Genomic DNA, 23756 nt, shown 5'->3' on the forward strand with positions numbered 1-23756 from the left:
CCATCATTTGGCTTGGTTGTCTAGTATCCTTTCACTTTTCTTTGAAGTAAAGAACTTTATGAGAGTGTATGTGTTTTTCAGCTCGCTCCTTCGTGTGCTTTTTCCCCATCATTCAGAGCAGAGATGCTTGTTGATGGCCGGAGTCTCCGTTCCCTCCGCTGTGACATCAATTTGAAGGTATGGACGTGATCTTCAGCCCCACCACCCTACACACACCAAACTAAGAGCACGCGACCACCATCTCACCTGTGGACTGATCATAAGTGCTTAACAAGCAGCTGACAAATAAAACAAAATTCTACTCACAGAGTTGCAAGCGTTGGCCCGCTCCACCTTGGACAGATTGTCGACGGCAGTACCGAAAACATTCATCTTCTCGACGAGGCAAGTGAGGGCGGTTTCAGTAGCTTCCCCAACCTTCTCGTAGACTCCTTTCGACTAAAATCAGTTAAACAGGCAACAAGTCAACCAACCTTGAATTCTTTCAAAGGTCGGACCTACTAATGATAAATACAAACACTATCTTTGTAGGAACAATAATTTAACTGCCTAAATATGAAACAGCCAAGAAAAGTTACTTGACCAGGTGGTAATGAATTACTTACAAAGTCAAGAGATGTTATTTTAAATAAAGGAGGTGAGCTATGAATATAAGCTCTGTTTCAGTTTAACAGTGTGTTGGATCACTGGCTAACCTCAGGGACTTTTGCATACATTTCCCGACTTTACATTTTAATGTATTGCACACTGAGAATATAAGAGTTACATTTTTTCGACACATAGATATGGGTCAATATATAATCTTTTTTATATGTATATTTTATTTGATAGAAATACATTTCAAATGTGAAGGTGTTGTCAAAGTATACAGGAAAATATTAATAAAGATACTTCATTAACCAAAGTATAATTTAGGCTAAAATCAACTTTGAATTCATATATAAAACATAGATGAATAGATTGAAATATCCACATGTTCATTTTTCAATAAAATCCCTCGATTATGACCCCCAGGAGTAGGTCCCAAAGGCGCAGTTAACTGACCCAGAATATCTGTGCTAGAACAATGTCCTCCTCACTCATTTTCACCACTCCCACAAAGCAAGAGGACCCCCTCCCCAGAAACATCCACTGATGGTCCTTGCAGACACCTCAGTTTCCTACAATTTCTGTTTTCCCTCCATGGTATTAGAGCTCCTACATGTTGACAGCAGGACGTGAGGGCCAGGGTGAGCACCAGCCCAAGATGGCACATCGCTGGAGAATCCAAAAACTGTCCTATTTAGACAGGATACCTGCAGAATATTTTGTTCCATTAAACCTGAATACCAGCAATCCATTTTTAATATCTGTAACCTGCATCCTGATCGGGGTCAGACCACTCAGCATAACTCACCAGGCCTGGCTGATTGACACTGTATGGACCAACAATACGTGCTGTTTGCAGTCACTGACTGGTAGCCATTCTTGCCCCAGTTCAGCTGATATGCTCCATAGGATCCATCACCCTGCAGTTAACAACGACCCTTCACCGACAACTTCGCCCTAATGCTCTGAACCTGACCCATTCATGTTTTGTTGCCTAATAAATCACCTACAACTATCCACCAGGGACCGGTCTGCTCTTGATGTCTACCATGCCTCCCCTGAAAGACCTAACATCCACGGACATTACTGACCCACACACATACAGGAACATCCTGCCATTTCCTTTTCAAGCATTAATACCAGTGAGCTAACTCATTCCTTTAGAGGGCACATTACTGCCACAAACCAACTACATAAGACCAGGACATAACACACTCCTCCATCCTATCATCTGTGTTTACGATGGTGGAGAACACATTGGTAACATCCGAGTGATGTCAACCAACTGCTAACGAGAACGCAGACACTTCCTTCATTCCAGACAATCCAGGAAGTTATCCATCTACCCAAAACGTTAAAGTCCACAAAAACAGGATTTATCTTTATCAATGGCAGTATGCCAGTAGATACCAATCTGGGTAAATAAACTTTCCCTTGATGGTTTCACCCCTCGGCTCTCCAATTGTCTCTTGGCTTTTCCATCGATCCCGCTGCCTCCTTCAAAGTCCATATCAACCAAATGTTGATCATCCTGACACCAGAACACCCCATGCATCAAATGCACCCTTTGAACTGAAGTCCATTCAGATTCCGGGTTGTGATTGAAGAATATCATAATGGATCCGAACTGCACCCAAGTGGACACCAATATTGTCCCATCTTCACCGCACACGTAGGTCACAATGAACTGACTAAAAGGTGATTCACAGGTTATAATTAATGCGAGAGGAGAAAGTTCATCTGTTTCCAATATAACAAACTGGGAATGCTAAACGTTGACCTACAATAGGGCTTAAATACATGACATGAATACAAAACCGGGAGTAGTGGGTCAGAGGGAAGTTTAAAGACATGCGCAAATATTATCCCCAATTCGATTAAATGACACAACCTAGTTATCCGCAGGTCTATCAGGCTCAAACAGCACTGAGAGTTAAGAACACCAGAAACTGACTTTTAATCATGCCTAGTAGAAATCCTTTTAAAAGGACGGAATCCCATCACCCACAGAGGTGGCATGCTTCATCATCTGGGATTTCTCCTCTTGGCTACAACACCTAGTGTAGCCAAGGGGTATAATCCCACCACCATGAGGGAGGAGCTCAGGGATGTTTGTGATGCTACTTTTTCATAGGATCAAGTAAAAATCCATGAGATGTGCAATATTCTGGTATCGGAGTGATAGGTGCAGTGCAAACAATGTGTTACATGTGTATCTAAAACTAACTACCAAGAGAGAAGAATAAAGTTTAATAGTTGTCTCTTGGGGTCAGGATTAAAAACAGTGCATGTGAAGTTTGAAAAAATAACTGCATCTGTCCAGAAGTGGGTCTACATGTTTCGGCCAATGTGACTACAATGGTGTCGTGGCCTTCCTCAGGACCTTGATTATCAATGCTACTGCGTGCCAAAGTGATCGAAATAATAAAGACAAACAGGTGTAATAAAGCAAATGTAGTTTGGAACAAATACAACCTACATCACCAGTACCACTTTTGGTAGATTAATGAAATACTGCTTGCACTCGTGATTCACGAGTAAGAGGTCACACCTCACCTGGCAACAGCTCAGGAAAGGAGGCACCACTCTATCCGTCGGTACCCCGGGCTGGCGAAAGCTACGGCTGGAGGTGAGAAATCCCAGATGATGAAGCATGCCACCTTGGTGGGTAATGGGATTCCGTCCTTTTAAAAGGATTTCCACTAGGTATGATTAAGAGTCCGTTTCTGGTGTTCTTAACTCTCAGTGCTGTTTGAGCGTAATAGACCCGATAACTAGGTTGTGTCATTTAAATGCATAACTTCAGAGTAGTTTAGATGGCAGAACGCTATTTCAGAATTTTAACGAGCTGAAGAAACTACATTTGCCATACCCAAGGTTATTGACATAGAATTTGGAGGTTAGAATTGACATTTGATTGGGTGTAAAGCTCTAACAACAGGAGTAGCGATTAATTTGAGGCGAGTGGTAGGAACATGTACCTCTGTTTGTTGCCACTCCTGTTGCAAATATAGGTGGGAAAAGCCCCCCTGAAACTCTCCAGCAGAAAAAAATTCAGCAATGCAATTATGGCAGTAGAATATCCTATTTTTTAACAGTTTTTTTAGGTGGCTTTGTCCAGTTATGCTCCAACTTACCGAGTTGTAATCCAGCGAGGAATCATTGCAGAGAGCACAGATCGTTGCCAGCTCCACTAGACCATCATATAGACCACACTGAATGGGCTTATCGTCCTTTAACCTGTGTTAAGAGACCGGGCATCAGAACAGCACGCTTGAACATTGAACATGCAACGCTTCCAGGGAAAAGGAGCATACTGTTTTGGGGTGACAGGTTTATACCTAAGCTACATTTGGAAATAGTGCTATGCTTTCTGAACTCTATCAAATCTTCGGCTACACGTGGGCTTGTCTTCCAGCTATCAATCGTGGTGGAGTGGAGGTCATCCACCTGGATGTTTTCAGGGTTAGCAATAAATATGTTTGATCAGCAACAAGGATGGCAAAAAGGGAATAAGTGAAAGCAAGATCAAGTAGGCGAGGACATGTTAAAATAAATTATCTTGAAACTTTCCCGCAGCTAGCTCCACCCCAAACCTTTATGAATCATTTCATGATGTAACTTGCATCGATTTTAGAAATAATTAGATCACACCCAAAATATTGTAGAACAACACAGTATAAATGAAACAAGTAGACAAACAAAGGATGAAGTCTCTAACACATGGTGGAGAAGTGTGGCTCAATGATTAGAGCGGCAGACCCTGATGCAGAGGTCTAGCCCGGGACCAGGGTTCAATTCCCCGCCTCGGCGGGTCTTGGGCTAAAAAATTCCACGGACCTGATAATTCTCGCCTCGGTGCCTATTCCAATCATGGAGTCCCCCTCTGCAACTCTGGGCAATAGCTTGCTTAATCTCCACAACGGCCCCCACAACGCTAAGGATGCCTGGCCTCCACCTTGGGGGTGCCCAGGAGTGGACGCCTCACAGGGAAAGCCAGGATGGGTTCCACAGTGGTATTCGTACAAGCGCCTTGAGACCCTTGCTGGTGAGTAGTGCGCTATACAAGTATCAAATTTACATTTACATCGTCGTTCGTCGCTTCAAATACTCCATTTTGCCTAAACTAAGCATGAAAGGAGGCCAAGGAAACCTGACAACAGTTAAAGATACAAAGATTTAACAAAAGTGTCAGTCAGATTACCTCTGAAGCCTGGCAAGCTGTTGTGTTTCAAATTTCAATACCAGAATGTGATTTAAAAAACCTAGAAATGTCTAACTCTAGCAAATTGCAGATCTTCTATATCAAATATCACAAGTGCATATATTTCAATTCAATATAATTCATTTAGTACATCTTAACCATTACACCTCACGACTATTCACATGCACATAAAAATTCAAAATTTCCTAATAAACCATATCTGCCTTAGCAAGTTCTGTACAGTATGTCAAACAACACTGAATCGAATACGTAACACTCCATCTCAACAAATTATAGTCTTTTTTATGGAACTTAACTCGTCAGGCAAAATTTCACCCATTAGATATGAGTCTTTAATTTTATTAAGCCATGCACTGACTACAACAAACTACTCACAGCAACCTCCTTCACCCAAAGGGATCCTTACGTACCATGTCCCAGCAGTGACATTACAATGTTTGGCAGCTGGGGCGAACACACCAAGCTGATTCCTTCCCATTTAGTGGAGTAAAATAAAACAATGTGTTTTGAAGAACAATAACTTTTCCTCATATTTTGTGAGCTCTGACTGCATATTTACATAAATGAGTGGAGCTCCGAACAAAGAATTAAGTTTACCGCATGCCAGTAAGGCTGCCCTAGATGAAATTCATGATCTACTTGAAGACTGTCACTTCACTCTTTATTCTAAACCATACACTTGAGTCACTAATGAGGGTAATCATGACCACCATGCGCTGATCACAAAATAGCATTCCACTCCTAATAATTGCACTGCCAAACGATGGACAAAAACCTAAATATGATTCCTTTAGAATACCACTGTCAAGTGAAGAGCAAAACCTCCACCTTAAGCTGCCTTCTCCATAATTGTTAGTTGACTGTCAAACATCTGGTTGAGATAGCTAACTGGGTTGTCAGCTCTTAGCTTGAACTTTTGACACTCATTGAAAGTTGGCTAAATAAAACTTTCCAAACTGTGTTGGACCTGTATAACTCACTGTGTTTGGCATATCCTCTGCTTTGATAGAGAAAGCACCATTGCCTACAAACCCCCTAGAATTAACCTAATTAACCACCAGGGAACAACAAATCTCATCAATCAATGCATGAAGTATATTCCTTTACAATCGATTCAGTTCACTAACAATAGTTTTTGTGGCTACTGGAAGTTGTATTGGGATTATGCAAACTATTCTTCGGTCTCCATCTTCCTTACATTCCTTCTTGATAATGGCTATGTCCAACATTGCCTGAAGCCCACATGCATCAAAGGTGCCACAGTGAATCTTATTTTAGCTAACAAAGATAACCAACTCATCAATAACTTTGGGCCTTATTATAACTTAGGCGGTCTCGGAGCTGAGCCTCTACACTGCTGCCATGCTCAGAGACCGCCAAAGCCATTAGAGACTGCCCACCAGAGTACGACTTATTTGTACTCTGGCAGAAGGTTCTTTGGCGGCCCCACTGCAATGCCTTTGAAAAAGGCACCGCAATGTCAGCATCAAAGGCAGTTCCTGCAGGGCATGGACTATCAAGTCCATGCCCTACAGGACTGGGGGTGCATGTACACAGGGGTCACAAAATGTGCCACCTACATGCACCCCATGGCTTAGAGGCAACGCCGGGCCCTCTAGGTACCCCTGCGTTTCCTCACCGCCAAACTTTTCATGGAGCTTGCAGTGCTATGAAAAGTGTGGCGGTGAAGTATAAAAACTACTATGCTACTGGCCACTAACTGCACTGAGGATCCTTGATAAAGGTGACCTGTGCTTGCTGATCTTGCTGGCTCTACAGGTGACTTTTGACACTATGAACCTTGTCAAGTTACTAAAGACATCAAGGGATCACTTGCCTTTGAGGACATGGTGTTCGAACTATTTGAATTCTAGCTTATATGTCGTCAACAGATAAAGATGGGAGATTCATTCTGGAAACCAATATTTTTAATTTATTTTTTTTACTCCAAGATGCCTGCTCATCTCTGCTCTCTTCTACTTTTATCGGGAACCCCGTTGGTGGCAGCATTAAAGATTCTGACACTAAGATTATCAGCACCTGTGATTTCCTGAAGACATCTCACTCTTGACCTAGACTCTAGTCTACATCCAATCGTGGATAATCGGGATACCTCAAAGTTGACCCCAACTAATTTGAGTTCTTGCCTTGTACCTTTCCATGTCTCCATCCTGATTCAATGCAGAAAAGTTCCACTTCTCTTGGCTTTATTCCAGACAGTTTTCTTCACCAACACAAACACATTAACAATACTGCAAATACCATCAACTACCAAGTGAAGCTCATCCATGAAATACAACCTTTCATCCAGAAACAACACCTTAAAGATGTGTGTCAATCCTTAGTTCTCTTCAGACATTCTTAAAAATCATCTTGCCTCCTCAACGTCACCATTCATACTGTGGCTAGAATCATTATGGGAATGATTGGATTGAATACATACACCATATACTGATTTCCCTTAGCAGATTCCTCATTGGTGGCTATTCATCTACAAATTGGCCTGTTTGGCCCACAAAGCATGCACTTTGACTCCTTACACCACTCAACCATGAAACTGAGGAACACAGGGGGAATCCTGTAATATCTGCAGCTCTCATACACTACTCCTCAAGACTCCTGTCTCCAACGCAAAACATTCTTTGGAACAAATTTGCTCTAGCAATGCACCCAAAGTTTGGAGTACTATCCACCTTCAATCTCGACTATCCCTTCGTTGTTTTCCTTCAAAAAAGAGCTGAAACTACTACTACTTAACCAATACTTCCCCCCTGCTCTCTCCAACCCCCATCTTTACCCACTGATCATTATCCAACAAGATATATAGAAGCCTCTGGTCTGGTAACCTGTAAAGGTCCTTAGCTTTCAGTGTGTGCATATCTATGCTTGCATCACTAGTTCTCCTTACTTTGTTTACACATTTATGGCCTCAATTGTCTATGCTCTATTTCACTTCCCTCTTGTTCCTGTTGGGGCAATATGGTATCTATTTCTAGAAAATAACACGTTATTCTTGATCCTGGTTTGCTGTACACCTCTAACTCAACACACAACAAAAACTGCATCGCCTCTGTGGTATGTATTTATGGTTACTAAAATAAATCCTATTTTATGCATCATTTCATTACTGTTATCACTACTGAGCTTAAGAACAAGAATCTTCTGTCTTGTATGTAAGATTACCTCCTGCACAGATACCCTGGCTCCACTCAAAACCATCATTACAACTCAGACAAGGCAATTGGCAAGCTGGTACGCAGAAGACCGCGGACTCTCTAAGTGGCACTGCAAACTGCTGGAATGCAGATGACAACACATCCAGTACAACAACAGAGACAGCTCTCCAGATCTACCACCAGCAACTCAGAACCATCAAGCAATCACCATTCACCAAACAGATTTAAAACAGCTCTAAAGAAATCCTCATCATCATAGTGAATGAATCCATGTCACCAGCTCCATGATCTTCTCTTACAGGAACTCTGCACCCTGGTCTCCCAGTATTTCAGCAACAGCATCTGCAACAACTTTGCATCCCAACCGGACCTCTCCACCCTCGTCATCCTCCAATCCATTGAAAAGAACTCCTCAGAAATGGCGCTGACCTGCTGGCCCATTATCACCTCTCTAGAAAATGCTACGATCATGAGCCCCATCCACTTGGAAGCCCCCTTGGATGCCCGCCCCACTTGATCTTCGCCAAAGTAATCTACCCCATTTTCGCAGGCCTCCTATTCTGAACAACTCACTCACCTCAGCAACCTTCCTGGACTCCAGGAAACACGCCACCATCTTACCACTCCTGAAAAAACTTCAGCAGACCTAAAGACAATGACGAAATACAGACCCACCTTACTCCTCCCCTGCCCGGCTAAAGTTTTGGAAAAATTAATCAACAAGAATTTGACTGACCACCTCGATCCCAACCCCCTCCTTGACCCTTCCCACTCTGGAGTCAGACTTATTCACAGCACCAAGACTTTCCTAATCAATGCCACCGATGACATCCGTCTAATATTGGCCATTGGAGACACAACAGGACTCTTCCTACTCGACCTCTTGGCCGCCTAAAACACTATCTCCCTCTTGGTCCTCACTCAACGCATTTGTGACACCAATGGATCAGCTCCTTCCTCAAAGGATGTACCCAAACAGTCAGTCTTGCCACGTATTCTTCCACTGCTCCCAACCTGATGTGTAGCATCCCTCAGGACTCCTTGCTCAGCCCTATGCTCTTCAACTCTTACGTGTCCTACTCACCAGCTTTATCTAAGCCCATGGATTCGGCATTATCTCTTACACCAACAACACCCAGATAATCCTTGTCCTCTCCAATGACACCTCAATGAAGGTCATCAACTGTATGTCCCAAGTCGCACACTGGATATTGACCAAATGCTTGAAACTCAATTTTGAAAAGACAGAGGTGGTCTCTGGTCTTCGGCTTGGAGGTCCTCAGAACTAGAACCGACACCCAGCCCATCAAACTCAGCCAGGAACCTAGGGATTGGAATTGATAATATCTCAAAGTCCAACCTGGTCAATTTGGCCACCTCCACCTGCTTCCGCACCCTTAACCCCCACAAGAACGTTTTCAGATTGTTCCTGCTAAAACACCCAAAGATCCATCACTCAAGCCCTGATCACCAACAGACTGAACTACGGAAACACCCTATATGCAAGCATCACCTTCCAACTCACTGAAAGACTTCAGGTCATTAAGAATGCAGCAGTCTCACTCTGAAGCTTCCCCTTCACATTCACATATCCAAACACCTCCTAGTTCTCCACTGACTGCCCATATACAAACCTGCAAGCTTCAAGCTCCTCACACATACCTACAAAGCACTTTCGGGTTGGATTTGCAGTGATTCAAACTGGCGAGTACCATGTTTCAGTGGTGAGTTCTCAACTCACTGAGCCAATACTGCAGGTTTAATGTGGTTTTATATTGTAGGACTGCTTCGGTCTCCTCCTTCCTTACTTTCCTTCTTGATAATGGCTATGTCCAACACTGCCTGAAGTCCACATGCATCAAAGGTGCCACAGTGGATCTCATCTTAGCCAACAAAGATGACCAAATCATCATTGACTTAGGGCCTTATTATGACTTTGGCGGTCTCGGAGCAGAGCCGCTACACTGCCGCCACACTCAGAGACCGCTAAAGCCATTAAAGACTGCCCACCAGAGTATGACTTATTTTTACTCTGGCAGGAGGTTCTTTGGCGGTCTCACTGCAATGCCTTTGAAAAGGGCACAGCGATGTTAGCGTCAAAGGCAGTTCCTGCAGGCCATGCACTATCAAGTCCATGCCCTGCAGGACTCGGGGTGCCCCCTACATGCACCCCATGGCTCAGAAGCAAAAGGGGGCCCTCTAGGGACCTGTGTGCTTCCTCACCACAATACTTTTAATGGTGCTTGCAGCGCTATGAAAAGTGTGGCGGTGAGGAAACTCCTAATTTGCTTTGCAGTTCCGCAGGGTCACCAGCATATTCGGGGCCTCAGACTGCTGCACCACCACCAGGGATCATGGGTCCCTGGCGGCAGCAGCGGCCCCGTGGTGGTCCAACTGCCACAGTCCTAATGCGGCAGGCGGAATATGCAAATAATGTGGTGCTAACTGATAGTGGAGTGGGAGGCACATGGAAGGCTTTGGGATACAGGGTAAGAAGTGGCTAGCGTCTGTTTTGCAAAGAAATAACACTGAGCAGACACTAGTGGTAACAAAAATAGACATTGCGGTCACTCAGATCGCACCAAGTGCCGCTACAATCACCCGCACAGTCACCACCTGCAATATGGCTGCCAGGCAGGGCTGTGGTTGCACATTGGCTGAAATGAGAGCGGTGGGAAGGAGGCCTCCGAGGACAATCAATCAAAAGAATTATCTAGGCTGGATCCAAAGCACAGCTTACAGATCCGAGCTCGTGACGGATAGAACTTCTGCAAGTAGAATCCAGAGGGACCCTGCACATTTAGTTTTTATCCTCACACTATGAGGCTCCTCACAACGTGAGCAAAACGTGATTTGACGCACGTTCCCTGCATGTGCTCAAAGTGCACATTATTATAGTAGGCACAAAGTCCAATGATTTTGCAATTGTCCTTACGAATGTAAACAGGAAGTGCCAGATCCTACCTACATTGAAGAATATACAGCTAGGACAGAACAATGACACTTTGGGAAGCTTGTCAGTGCCATACAAAGTGGATGCTGAGTCTTGTTCAGCAAGGACCCTCCTTATCCGATGTGAACATAAAGGCACATCCCTGCTGAATACCTTGTATGGATGAGTGCACGGCTCGGATGGCCCGAGGCTCCGGCCTGAGATTCAATGGATGTCTTTCCTATTTTAAAAGGGTTGTCTCTTCGTAAGGCACGTGGTATCACTAGTCAGAACTGGTACAGTAGAGAAGAACAGGGGCCTTTCCTTGGCACCGCCAGGTCACGTTAAAATTTCTTCAACAAAGGCGCCTTTCACTGTGCACCTTAACGTTTCCATGACACAAGCATCTATTCAATCAGAACAAAATCCTTTTCACAGACTGTTGTGAAGTTACTTGGAAAGCCAATGTTGTGAAATCATTGCTCAAATTCGTCAAATGCTGTTTCGCACAGAATATTGTTTGGACCCAACAGGAATCATATATAGTCTTTACAAAGAGTTGGTAACTTTTAAATAAGTTCTCAAAAGTTTATAAAACCTCTCTCTGAGGTAGTCCCATCCCAGGGGTTTGCAGTGGGCCATACTTTAGGATGACCTATCAGCATGCCGCAACAAATCTGGTTTTAGAAGATGCCCGGTACAGTGCTTGCTGGTGCGTAAGACTGGTGAAATGACTCCAATCTCTTTGTTCAAGGGTGGTTTAAAGCCAATGTCGAGGGAAGCCTTGACCCACCTGGCTCGTGCCCTGACTTTCTGGGCACAGCTGTGATGCACACCGAGCCCCATCGTTAAGATGGCCACCAGTGCTGGTTGTAATCTCCAATAGAATTCAACCTCGGCTACAGCGACAGAATATGACTGCATTGTTCAGCCCTGTAAAGTATGTTGATCAATGATTTTTGGAAGAAGCATTTTGTGGTCCTAGGACTTTTAGACTATGAACTGGAGAGAGGAGTTGGCCTAAATGCTAGGGCGGTGGACCTCGAATCTGGGGACCTGGGTTCGAGTCTTGGCAATGACGCTGAACATCCTGTGATTCTGGGCAAATCACTTAATCTCCCCGTGCCTAACAAAAATGAATGTGTGTCCTAATGTAACGTAACTGGTGCTACGTAGAGCTCTCGGATACCCGATTCGGGTCAAGTTCGCCCTATATAAAACTCTGCAAAAATAAAAACACCTGGCATGAATCTCGAAGACGTTGGTGACCCTGATCATGTACTGGCCAAGTAGGCCTCTACAATGTCCTCTGTAGTTTGTTATAGCACACCTTAAATGCACTTCAAGCATCACAGAATGCATCAAGATCTTGAAAAATTAGAGGTTGCAGTAGTCTAAGCCTAGTGCACATTTTCCATGCGACCAGTCACTAAAGCGCATGACTATCTCCAGCGCCACTAGGGGAGCTGGTTGAGTTTTTCATTTACCCAAGCTATGAAAGTTGAATCAACTACCATGTCATCACATACTTGTTCTCTTGTGTCTTACATCTTACAGCTGTTGAAGTTTTCGAACACTGCTTGGATGCTCACAGTGGCAAAAGAACAGAAAAATGCCTACCAAGAGGTGTAGCCAGTACACTTAAGTTCCAAGGCAAGATGCTACAGCACCCTACCATTGGTTTTCCTTCCAAAAGCGCCTACATTTTTGCTCCACTCTCACAAGCATGAGCAGAAATAGCGATTAAAGGGTCCAAAGATGATGGTCTGTATTAAAATGTTAGTGCAATCAAAGACAACCCATGAAGCACTGCTGACCAAATTACAATCTGCCCATGACATTGATGGATAGAGAAACTTTACCATTAGTGCTGTACCAGGAAAATCAACTGCAAGACTCCAGGAAACGACATCATGAAGTTATAACAACTACTCCCCGGCATTTCACAGAATTGAGAGCCACGAACTCACATTATTCGGAGAACTGCTACCTTCTTCCACACTAATTTCGCTGTTTCATTCTATTGGTTGTTCTTCAGTTTTTCCTCTATTTCTGTTTCTGGACTGAGTTTGACATAGCGTTGGGATATCCTCTTATGGATTCCATGCCATACCATACTATACTTGACCATGAAGAAACAGCAGTTCCAGAAGGAGAAGTAGGTACAATGGCATACATGTCTAATTGTTGGTTTAATGCAATTAAAGAAAGGGGATAGCCCTATATTCCTTGGTTATGTATAATGCATGAGAAATATTGGTTCTTATTGAGTCATATGGCAAAAAAATTAAAAATTGCAAGATAATAGAGGATTAGTAGGTCTGTGTCCTAAATATACCAATATAAACATAACTCAAAAACTGGTTTAACACAAGTGTTGTACGGAAACAGACTGGACAATGACTTATCTTATCAATATATATTTTGTGTATTCATTTAATCAAGAAACAATCAATGTTTGAGTGCTGCAGGGATCAGGTGAGATGATGTTTTTGTGCACAAATCTGCGAATAAGATGAGGTGCAAAAATACAAGGTGACCAACCTGTGAAACGGGGAGGATTCTGGCTTCGTAATCAATTTCACGGTGAAAAGAAGTTCTCTCAATTCTTTTCATTGCCTGCTCCATGGTCCTTAACTCTGAACCTAAGCTTTGAAGCCAACTGTATGTCCACCGTCCGCTGCTAAATCGGGCCATTTGAGTTTAGGTTTCCAATGACGACAAAGGTTTGTGAGCATTGTCTGGATTACATTTGCAATACTGATTGCTCACACTGGAATATGGAAGACGGATCCAATTGTACTCTGGTCCATCTGTCTTCAGGTGATTGTGAAGATCTTTGACGTGTAGGCAGTGACGGCAAGATGAGCGATGGCTACTGCCCTCAGAGAGATAAGAGGAGCAGCACATTCTTCCCTTCTTTGCCTCTCCTGCTGCTTTGTCTTTAGAATCTATCTGGAAGGAATACACAAGGTCTCCCACCAGAGCAGACCCTGTGGAAACTGTATCCACTGGTGAGATGAAGGCACCACTGAGCCACAATATGTTCAGAGAGCAGAGAATAGGCTGTTCTACCCAGCATCCTTTCAAACAAAAGCACCTCTGCTCCAATCTAATATGCCTCAAACTCTGAAGGGACGCAGGCCCCGATTGGCAGATGGCTGCTCCAAACCGCATGGAGTGAGCACATTTGTTGGTGCCTTCTTAGCAAAGGGAAGATCTCCACTGACCTAAAAACTGTGTAGACTTTGTGTGGAAGAGGCTTATGAGGCATGCTATTCAGTATGGAGCGTGTGCAATCTCACTTAACATCGAGTGTTTGTCCTTGGGACTGAATGGTTAATATTGATTTGGAACGCACTTCATGAACATTTATTATTTTTATATATAGGAACCCTGGATTCTGTGAATCAGGATTTTGGAATTTCCTAACGTAAATTAATTATTCTTTGACTGCTGGGGACACCTTTGACTGAAGAGTGTTTCTGAGTCAACCTTCAGTTGCTGCGTTTACCCTGGGGGTACTTAGAGAGGTGAGTTTAAGCTATTTTAAAGACATGCACGTTTCCTCTTTCAGCTTGTTGTAAGGAGAGCTCCATTGAGTATATGTTTTCTTTTGTCTGTATTCTTTTATTTGGAGGGCGACAGTAGATATTGTTGGGTACCTCACTGAAGAATGTCTGTACTGTGGGAGCATATTTAGAGTGATTTATGAATTATGGCAAGTACCTCAAATCAATTCTGGTCATCATCAGCAGCCATTATTGTAGTCCTATAGAGAAGGGAACGGTGGACTTGCTCAATAGCAACTTAATTCTGGACTGTTGATGGTTTGTGTTCTCCATTGTAGAATTCATTGGAATGGTCACTTGTTGCTCCACACGTGGCACGAGCTGTGGAGACTAGGTATTCCTCTTAAAGGTCTGCAGTGGATCTGGCTCCCTCAAGCCATCTCTTCGAGTTGATCTTCCATAGACAAAAAATGATTTTAGTCGCATTCTAAAATGCTGCTTGTGGGCTGCGCCTTTATGGTGATTAGATTCAAACACGGGTGATATTTTAATGGTGGATTTGGTGGCATGCCCCGTTGTCCCCCATCAATGTTTCGATCAGATGAGGTTTCTGAAGTTGTAGGTGTATGAGAGGGGGCGTCCTGTGAGCTGGAAACAGAATGGAGTGCCCTGTAGTGGACATGGCCTAGATGATGGAGGTGCCCATTGAAAGGGTACAGGGGAAAAGGCAGAACACTGGAGAAAACCGGAGAAGACAATTTTGTAAGAAACTGAAGTCTCAATTTAAACGCACACATTTTTACCAATTGAAACAAAACATGCAATTGGTTTATTTTTGCCATTTGTTCAAGTGGTTCCCTCAAGCACGTGCACACAGTACACAGCAGTACTTCCTTATACGTTGCGTGGCCTTCATGACCACGCATCGGCCACTGCTGGAGGCAAGACACGAACAGTGTCTTCATCTTTTCCAGTACCAACCCCTGTTCCTGCCCACTGCAGCGACCGCTGTTTACAGAGCGTTGGCATTGTAAGAAATAAAGCAAATGGGCACCGTGAAGTGGCCCGCGAGGAGAGGAGTAAACAGGACCATTGCTTACGACGGTGATGCCTGGCAGCCTGGCCTAGAGCTTATATGGAGCTTTGATATATTGGTGCTTTAGGAAAAGCAAATGTTTTCAGAAAGGTCAAGAGAGATGAATAAAAGATGTTCCCGAGCAGGCGAACACTGTGAAAACAATAGCTCTCGGAGTGCATAAACAGATCCGCGGTATGTTATACACAGCGACAGTGTGCATAAGCCACGGGGAACGGAGAACGCAGAACTCAAATAATGGGAGAACACATTGTGACTGAAAGGTTACAACTTGGACTCTGAATCGCAAATGTATGGCTGGCAGCCTGAGGCGCCTGGCAATGCTGCAAGACGGGTGTTGTGTCGGCTCCGTTTGGGAAGAGAGGGGTCATTGTCCGGTGCATCGGCCAAAAGACAGATCCTATGCACTGTATATGGACGACCCTTAAAAAAAGGGTAAAAACCCTGTGTTCTGTGGTTATGATCAAATCCTGTATGTCATACGCGATACTATGACTGGCGCCACCTCGCTCTGATGGGCCACCTACCGGCCAGCGTTGGGCACGGTGCATGGACAGAGATAACATGTTAAGTGGTAATGGCATTATGGAGACCTCACCAAGGCATAGGGCCTCTTTGTAGGTGTGGGTTTCCGATACTTCGTCAACAGCTTCATACGTGGTATTTGCTAATCCCATGCAGCATTCAGAACACACCAGCACACATATCTGGTGCAAACTACTGGTTGTCACACCTCCATGGCCCACTGGAAGGGTACGTCCACTTACTATGTATTAGAATTCGACTTTACCATTAAGAGACTTCTTTGTGTATTTCTCTGAGGGACCGTGCACATTTAAAAAAAACAATGCCGCACATGTTGATAATATGGTGCGGCTCTTTGCAAAGGGAATGTGCGAATCGTTACCTTGGAATGGTGCGAAAGTTTCTACCACATGGAAGATTAGGGAATTTGTTATATAAAGGGCAATAATGCACCAACAAAGTCATGGACTGTGTTTGGCAAAGGAGACTGGGGTCCACCTTTCTGCCTATGAAACACCCCCTGAACCAGGGACAAGGCACAAATACTGTACAATGCACAGAACAGCAGCAGGACTAGGACTTGCACACTTTTTTCCACATGGTGAATGGCCATACATTTCAACACATTTCAGTGGATGACCTGACCAATACATTTCATTCTCTGGATCTTCTACTCTTGACTCCTCTATCATAAAGACCAACGCAGGCTTCCTCGCCTAAATAGGAACTTGACATGGCCAAAAGCAGATAAACACAAAGGGCCTGGCTCACAAACTGCGTTTTGTAGTAGTACTCACATACTACAAAATACAACTCAAAAACCTATTGCCAGAGAGTTCCACTTCCACCTATTCCATCTTTCCAGTGCTTGGATCGCCAGTAGACATCTCTGCACACTTTTGTATACTGCTTTGTAGAAAAATGTGGGCGGTACCAGGGGAGTGGTAGTAAAACGGGGAATGGTTACTCAAAAATGAGTTGGGTTAAAGGACATTTAAGTTTGGGAGGGACATGGGGGTGCAGCCAAGACGCCGACCAAGATGGCTGCATAGTCTTGGAGCTCCACCGGACCCCTCAGAGAAAAATGCATGCAAGCCACGAAATCACTCATCAACTAACACAGAAACTACAGCTGGGGCAACAATGCAAGCAAGAAATTCTGAAGTCTCTGCGCTCTGGTGGTTCCCAGAGCTGTAGATTGATGTGTCCACGTGGGTGCTGTTGCTGGAGCTGCGAGCACGCCCAGGAGGACGTCTCCTTCCCCACACCAGCCAATGTGCCGAGCGGCGTCGGGAAGCAATGGCCCACCACTGACCTGAATGAGGATCAGCTCAGCGGATGCTGCATCGGGCCGCACTAGCGTGGTTGTGGCTCACATGTGGCCATAGAAATAGCGGATCAACACTTACCGTTCGCTAAAGAGGGGTGGCGAGGTAGGCCTGCGCTACACATCTAAAGTCTGCATGCGCCCACCTCTCCAAACTACTGCAGACTTGCACACATTGGGCCAGGCGCGCCCCTCATGTTAAGGAATAGTTCCCCATTCAACTTGGCAGTGCAGATCAGACTCCTAGAACCTCCGACTGGGGCTCACCCGGGAGGACGGCCCTTCCCCCAGGCAAACAAACACACCGCACGACCCCGGTGGGCGCAGATCTTCATCGTCCCGGTTCGGGACCAGCGACAGTTCCACTGCCTTGGGCAGTGGCAGAGGGATTGCAGCTCCATGTAACCATGAAGAAACAGATTAATATCCCCGCTTACCGGTGCACAGCAACCAGGTAGGCCTGCGCTACATGCAATTGCGGCCTACGAACGCTCATGTCCCTGCGCTGCAATAGACTTGCCTGAACCGGACCAGGCATCCTTAGCACCAGTGATCACTGCCAGACTTCCTTTTAGGGGATCCTATTCCCGACTCTATCCAACAGCATCGATTGGTCCCCAACTCTAAAGGCCCCCCCGCCAGAGGGTCATAGACCTCATAAATAGACACCAAAACAAAGTACTTATACCATGGGTGGCAATATAGTGGCGCACTGAGCGATCAGAGACCCCGACTGGTGGACCCAGGGGAAAATTTAACATTAAGTGCACAAGCTGGAGAACGCGCGGCCACCCGGGCCTCAGCCACAAAATAACCAGTTTCTACACCCCAGCTCATGAGCATAAGTGAGCACTTGGGGCCCGTGCTTGCTTGATCCATTGCTCGCTGTGCCGCCTGTCTTCCGCAGTACCCAAAATTGTTTGGCCCGAACGAGCCTTGAAAGAAAGCTCCCTGGCTGGAGCTGATCTACTAGCCTGCTGGTGCTGCTTGGGGCCCCCAACCTGGGCCCCCCGTTGGAAACATAGAGGAAGATTACGGCACCCCAGGACACAGAGTCCCTAACCAGGCCCAGCAAGTTCCCCTCCTCCGGCCGACCGGAACACTCTAACATACCACCTAAGCAGGACCTTACGAACCACAACATTGCACTGCGAGGCCCCAACACTGACACTCTGTTAGTATCGTGCCTTACTGGCTGTAACGGGTCATGGTTCGAGGGGACCAGAAACAACGCAAGTTAATCTTCGAGAAAGCTGGGTGCACAGGTGAATCTACTGGCCAGAGACAAGTGGAGGGTGGGGAATACCAAGACACCAATATGGCCTAATAACAGGGGCCCAACCCAATATATCGGCGGAACTACGTACAGGCTTCAAGGCGCTGGACACTCGCTTTGATGCCCTAGACAAACGCCTGGATGACATGGGGACACGGCTGGACAAACATGATGGTCACCTGGACACAGTGGAAGGCAGGTTCTCGGATCTCGAAGCTGGCGCAGCCCAAACAACCAAGAGACTGGAACGTGTTGAAAAACTTCTAAAGACAGTAGCCATGAAAAATGAAGATTTAGAATGGAGGAGTAGGCACAACAATATTCGCATAATTGGGGTACCTGAATGCACCAACACGGGTCGCCTCGATGGATATGTAGAACAACTACTGACAGATCTGTTTGGCACAGACTCGTTTTCCCCAGTGTTTTGGGTGGAGAGCCCCCACCGGTTACTGGGGCTCTGACCGAACCCTGGTTGCCCTCGTCGCTTTTTAATTGCCCGCCTGCACAACTTTCGGGATAGAGGCACAGCACTGCAACAGGCGAGGGAACGGGGCACACTCCACTGGCAGGGTGCGCCAATCTCCCTTTATACGAACTACACTATAATGGTCCAGGAGGCCCGCCGGACATTTACTGGTATTAAAGACACTCTCAGGAACTTGGAATTGGGATTTGGAATGCTGTATCCGGCATGCCTGAGGGTGGACGTTGACGGCAGGTCACGGATCTTTGAAACGTCATCGGAAGCACAGGAGTTTTGTCATGCACTGTCCAAAAAGAAGGTCCCGCAAATTCCTACCTCCCCCTCCAGATCACCTCCAGGCTCCAGTTCTGGAACCAGGGCAGACTTGTTTTCAGCTAGCTAAACCTACGGACCTAATGTGATGTACATATTAGTTTAGCAGATAAGGGTAATTACAGATTGAGTTAATTTTTGATTGTTTTCGCATGCCATAAGAAACAACAATTGTATACTGGAGAATCCGGCGTAGCGTCGCCACCTCCCTTGTGTTGACACACTAGAGTTATAAGTAGTTCGTACTTTTGCGAAGTTGAGGGTACGTTACTGGGATATGAGATCTCCCCATAGCACGAGAGATGGGGATGGGTGGGGGAGGAATTGGCAGGTATTGCTCAAGTTATACTACAGATCCTTTTTACCACAGACAACAATCCATACTGTGCAATCACACAACTAGATTTGCTATATGAACCTACATCTCAACAATAAGCATGGAAGGCAGAATTCACCCTTTTGCAACTCCCACACTAGTGTCAGGGAACATCTGGGGATTCAACAATCCTCGCAAGAGCAAAATGGTGATTCAACATCTACACGGACATCAGATAGATATCCCATTTTTGCAGGAAGTGCACCTATCCCCCAATACTCCAACTTCCTTCGCTAGGAACTGGGGCCCACATCATTACTTTGCAAACTACAGTTCGTATGCCAGGGGGGTCTCCATACTAATACACAAACAAGTCCCATTTGGCCCACTAGAAGCGAAAAGTGACAGGGAGGGGCAATATCTAATGGTATAGGGTCACTTGCTGGGACATACTATCTTATTAGTGAATGTACACACACCCAATATAGATGACACTGATTTCTGCTCAGACTTATTGACCCAAATGGACCGTATGGAGGCAACGCAAGTATGCCTGGGAGGAGATTTGAATATACTATTAGATCCCTCCAGAGACAGCACATTGAATTCCCCAGACACAAAACCCAGAGCCTGATGTACACTTGCGGACCTCAAGGAAGAATACTGCCTAGAAGACGCCTGGTTCCACTTATATCCCACGCAGGTAGCTTACATGCATTACTCGGCATATCACAACACATGGACCAGTCTTGACTACTGGTTATTATCACTCAGTTTATTAAATTGGACAGTTTCCATACAGCACCTACCACACACCCTATTGGATCACTCGCGCATATCCCCTTGGAACGAACGTAAATGGAGATTTCACAATATGGCCCTTAGGAACAAAGTATTCAAGTCAGAATTGTGCCAAGCAATAGTGGAGTATTTCGATCTAAATAAAGGTACAGTGAACACATGGGCCACTCTGTGGGAAGCCCTCAAGGCTTATATTAGAGGGATCTGCATCTCCAAGCACGCCGGCATACTCAAAGACCTCTGACGCACACTCACCAAGTTATAACAGCAACTACAGAAAAAAGATCAAGCACAAGTGACGCACCCACAACCAACATCTACAACACTCCTGGCCAAACTGATGACAGAATTCCACGAGGCCGCAGATAGAGAGGCACACTACCAGGGAAAGTACATGACCGTGAGAAGGTATGGGGAGGGCGAGCGCCGGGCGCGCACATTAGCACGCACACTACAGCCCCCCAGAGGGCAACCATACATATCAACGACCGGATGGTACTAGGGTAACAGAAACAAAATATATACAAGACATGGTGCTTAATTATTACACAGACTTATACACCTCCTGTTCCCACGAGGGTACAGTGGAATGCGAAAGTCATTTAGACGAAATAGCCATGGTATGGCTAAATAGCGCGCACTGGCAGTTTCTAAGTGAACCCTTTACAGAAGAGGACGTCACCCAAGCAATAGATCCCATGGACGGCCCAAAGGCGCCATTGTCTTGATGGCTTTTCGGGTTGCTTTTAGCAAACACTTACTCGCCCCCTATCTCTTAGAAATATATCAGGAAGCAATGGAAAAGGGCATCCTCCCACCCACTACCCGGGAAGCAGTGATAATTCTACTCCCCAAACCAGGACAAGATCCATTATTCTGCGGATCCTACCGCCCATTGTCCCTATTGAATTTCGATAATAAAATACTTGCCAAAATGTTAGCTACCAGACTCTCCCTTATATTGGATCCGATTATCTCCCCTGCGCAATCCGGGTTCGGCCAACATAAATACACGGCTCTGATTATACGCACACTCTTCGTGATCCTCCACAGAATTTCCCCAGCTACCCCAGCTGCTGCCATGCTATTAGACACTGAAAGAGCATTTGATTCCCTGGGATGGTCCTTTTTGCAACCCACGCTTCAAAGAATGGGCATTCCAGGCACATTCACCTCCATTATCAACCTATTATACACTAAACCCACAGCAAATATCCGCTGACTAGGGCATTCCATCCCATGAGGGGGACCAGACAGGGATGCCCGTTGTCGCCCTTGTTGTTTGTTTTAGCACTGGACCCACTAGTACGTCACTTACAAGAACAACACATTCACAGAGGGCTACAACTGGAAACTGGTCCTCTGCTCATGATGCTGTATGCTGATGACATTATTCTGTACATTAGACAACCCAGTGACAACCTCAATCCAATACTTAGAGAGGTGGGTAGAGTTTGGGTATTGTCTGGCCTTAAGATAAACTGGGGCAAGTCTGAGATGCTCCCACTGACCCCCTGCACTGGGGTAATGGACACTTAGTACCCTCTAGTAATGTGTGAAGACTCAGTAAAATATTGGTATCCCCCAGATGCCAAAATCCCAGAATCCCATACATCAAACCAGAGGTAGACCTCACACACCTGATCCTACTCTCTGCAATTTTACCAGAAGGTCTGAAACGCGACCCACAGTATATTCAATCCATCTCTACAACTAGCTGAACATGGAGGAAGTTAGCCAGATCCACAGGCGGACACCTACTCTATTCACCAGCCCTCCCGCTGGCAGGCAACATCTGGTTGCCCATCACACAACAGGACATCGTTAAGTGCACCATCACTAAATTCTGCTTTGACACAATGGGAGACCTATGCCCCCAGGGCCACGTGTTTTCATGGACAGAAGACGCTCGATTACACTGCGCGACACCGATGGACTTTTTGTATTGCGCAGACTACAAAATGCTCTCCGTGCACAAATCCCCAGCTACCCACCCGAGCCACAAGACTTCACCCCCCTTACTCAACTCATTTAAGACCCTGGCGGGGAGCATCTAATGTCTGAACTACTCAAAGCTTGTATCACACTACTGTAGGACACGCATTATCAGACTTCCAATGGAAGTAGTACTGCGCAGAAACACATAAAATCTCCATGAACCATAAGTTGTTATTATTTTACATTATTATGGCGGGCATATGTCACCCCCTACAAAATACATCATATGGACACTACTCGCTCACATTCATGCCCTAAATGCCAGGCTCCTCATGCAGACCTTTTACACATTACCTGGACTTGCACCAAACTAGCTGGATTCTGGGCAGCTGTATACATTAAACTTTCACGCACAATACACCTGGCACACACACCTGGTCCATTAGAGGCGTTACTCGGATTTCTGCACAACGCCCCAAAACCAGGGCACAGATAGGTGGCAATAGCTTTGATTCTAGCAAAAAGTGAAAGTGCCATACGCTGGGGCAGCAAGCATTCACTGACACTTTAGTGCTGGATCGCCAGCTGAAGCACCAATAGTGACATATGCTCAACTTCAACCCCCTACCTCACACCCGCGTGACATTTGGCAACCACTCCTAACATATCTTCTCGAAACACAAGCAGATTCGGATCACACCCCTGAACCCGTGGCTTAGCAAGGCGCACAAACAACGCCAATGCCTTATATGTGATGCACACTTAAGATCGCCAAATCAGATCGCTCAAGCAGTGGGAACACAATTGGACGAGTTGTGGAAGGGGTAAAATTAGTACTACTGATTACGAAATGTTGTTAACGCAATACGAAATGTAACACGGTATGGAAATGTATGTCTGTCAGAATCCTATGGTTTGTTATCTGACTAAAAAAGGAAAATAAAGTTTAAAAAAGTTTAGGAGGGACATGCTAATTCAAAACATACATTCATAAACGACTGAGACTATTGCAATAGGGAGACCTACATCCTGGTGGAGGAGAACTCCAGGAACAGGTGAAAATATACTAGTAGTAACGTTGCACTTGTAAACCTACATCTAGGTGTAAATCTCCACTCAGAAATGGTGAACAGCAAGAACGTGGAATGTTATACTTAAGTAAAGGAGTAGATCTACATTTGAGTATATATGTACATGTATATTTAACTCTGTGTATTGGACAAAAAGACTGACCACAAGACAAAC

General features: G+C 45.3%; 1 protein-coding gene across 2 annotated transcripts in view; it reads right to left on the reverse strand.

Moving 5' to 3' along the window:
• Positions 1-23756, reverse strand: part of ATP2A3 (ATPase sarcoplasmic/endoplasmic reticulum Ca2+ transporting 3) — a 469813-nt gene that overhangs the window by 73002 nt on the left and 373055 nt on the right. For both annotated transcript variants that reach the window (XM_085649576.1, XM_085649575.1), the window contains exons 10-11: positions 3726-3828; positions 307-438 (exon numbers count right to left, since the gene is read on the reverse strand). In XM_085649576.1, the coding sequence (XP_085505702.1) occupies positions 307-438; positions 3726-3828 (235 nt within the window). The remainder of the gene's footprint in view (positions 1-306; positions 439-3725; positions 3829-23756) is intronic.

This window comes from Triturus cristatus, chromosome 3_2 (genome assembly GCF_964204655.1).
Source record: "Triturus cristatus chromosome 3_2, aTriCri1.1, whole genome shotgun sequence".
NCBI classification, from domain to species: domain Eukaryota; kingdom Metazoa; phylum Chordata; class Amphibia; order Caudata; family Salamandridae; genus Triturus; species Triturus cristatus.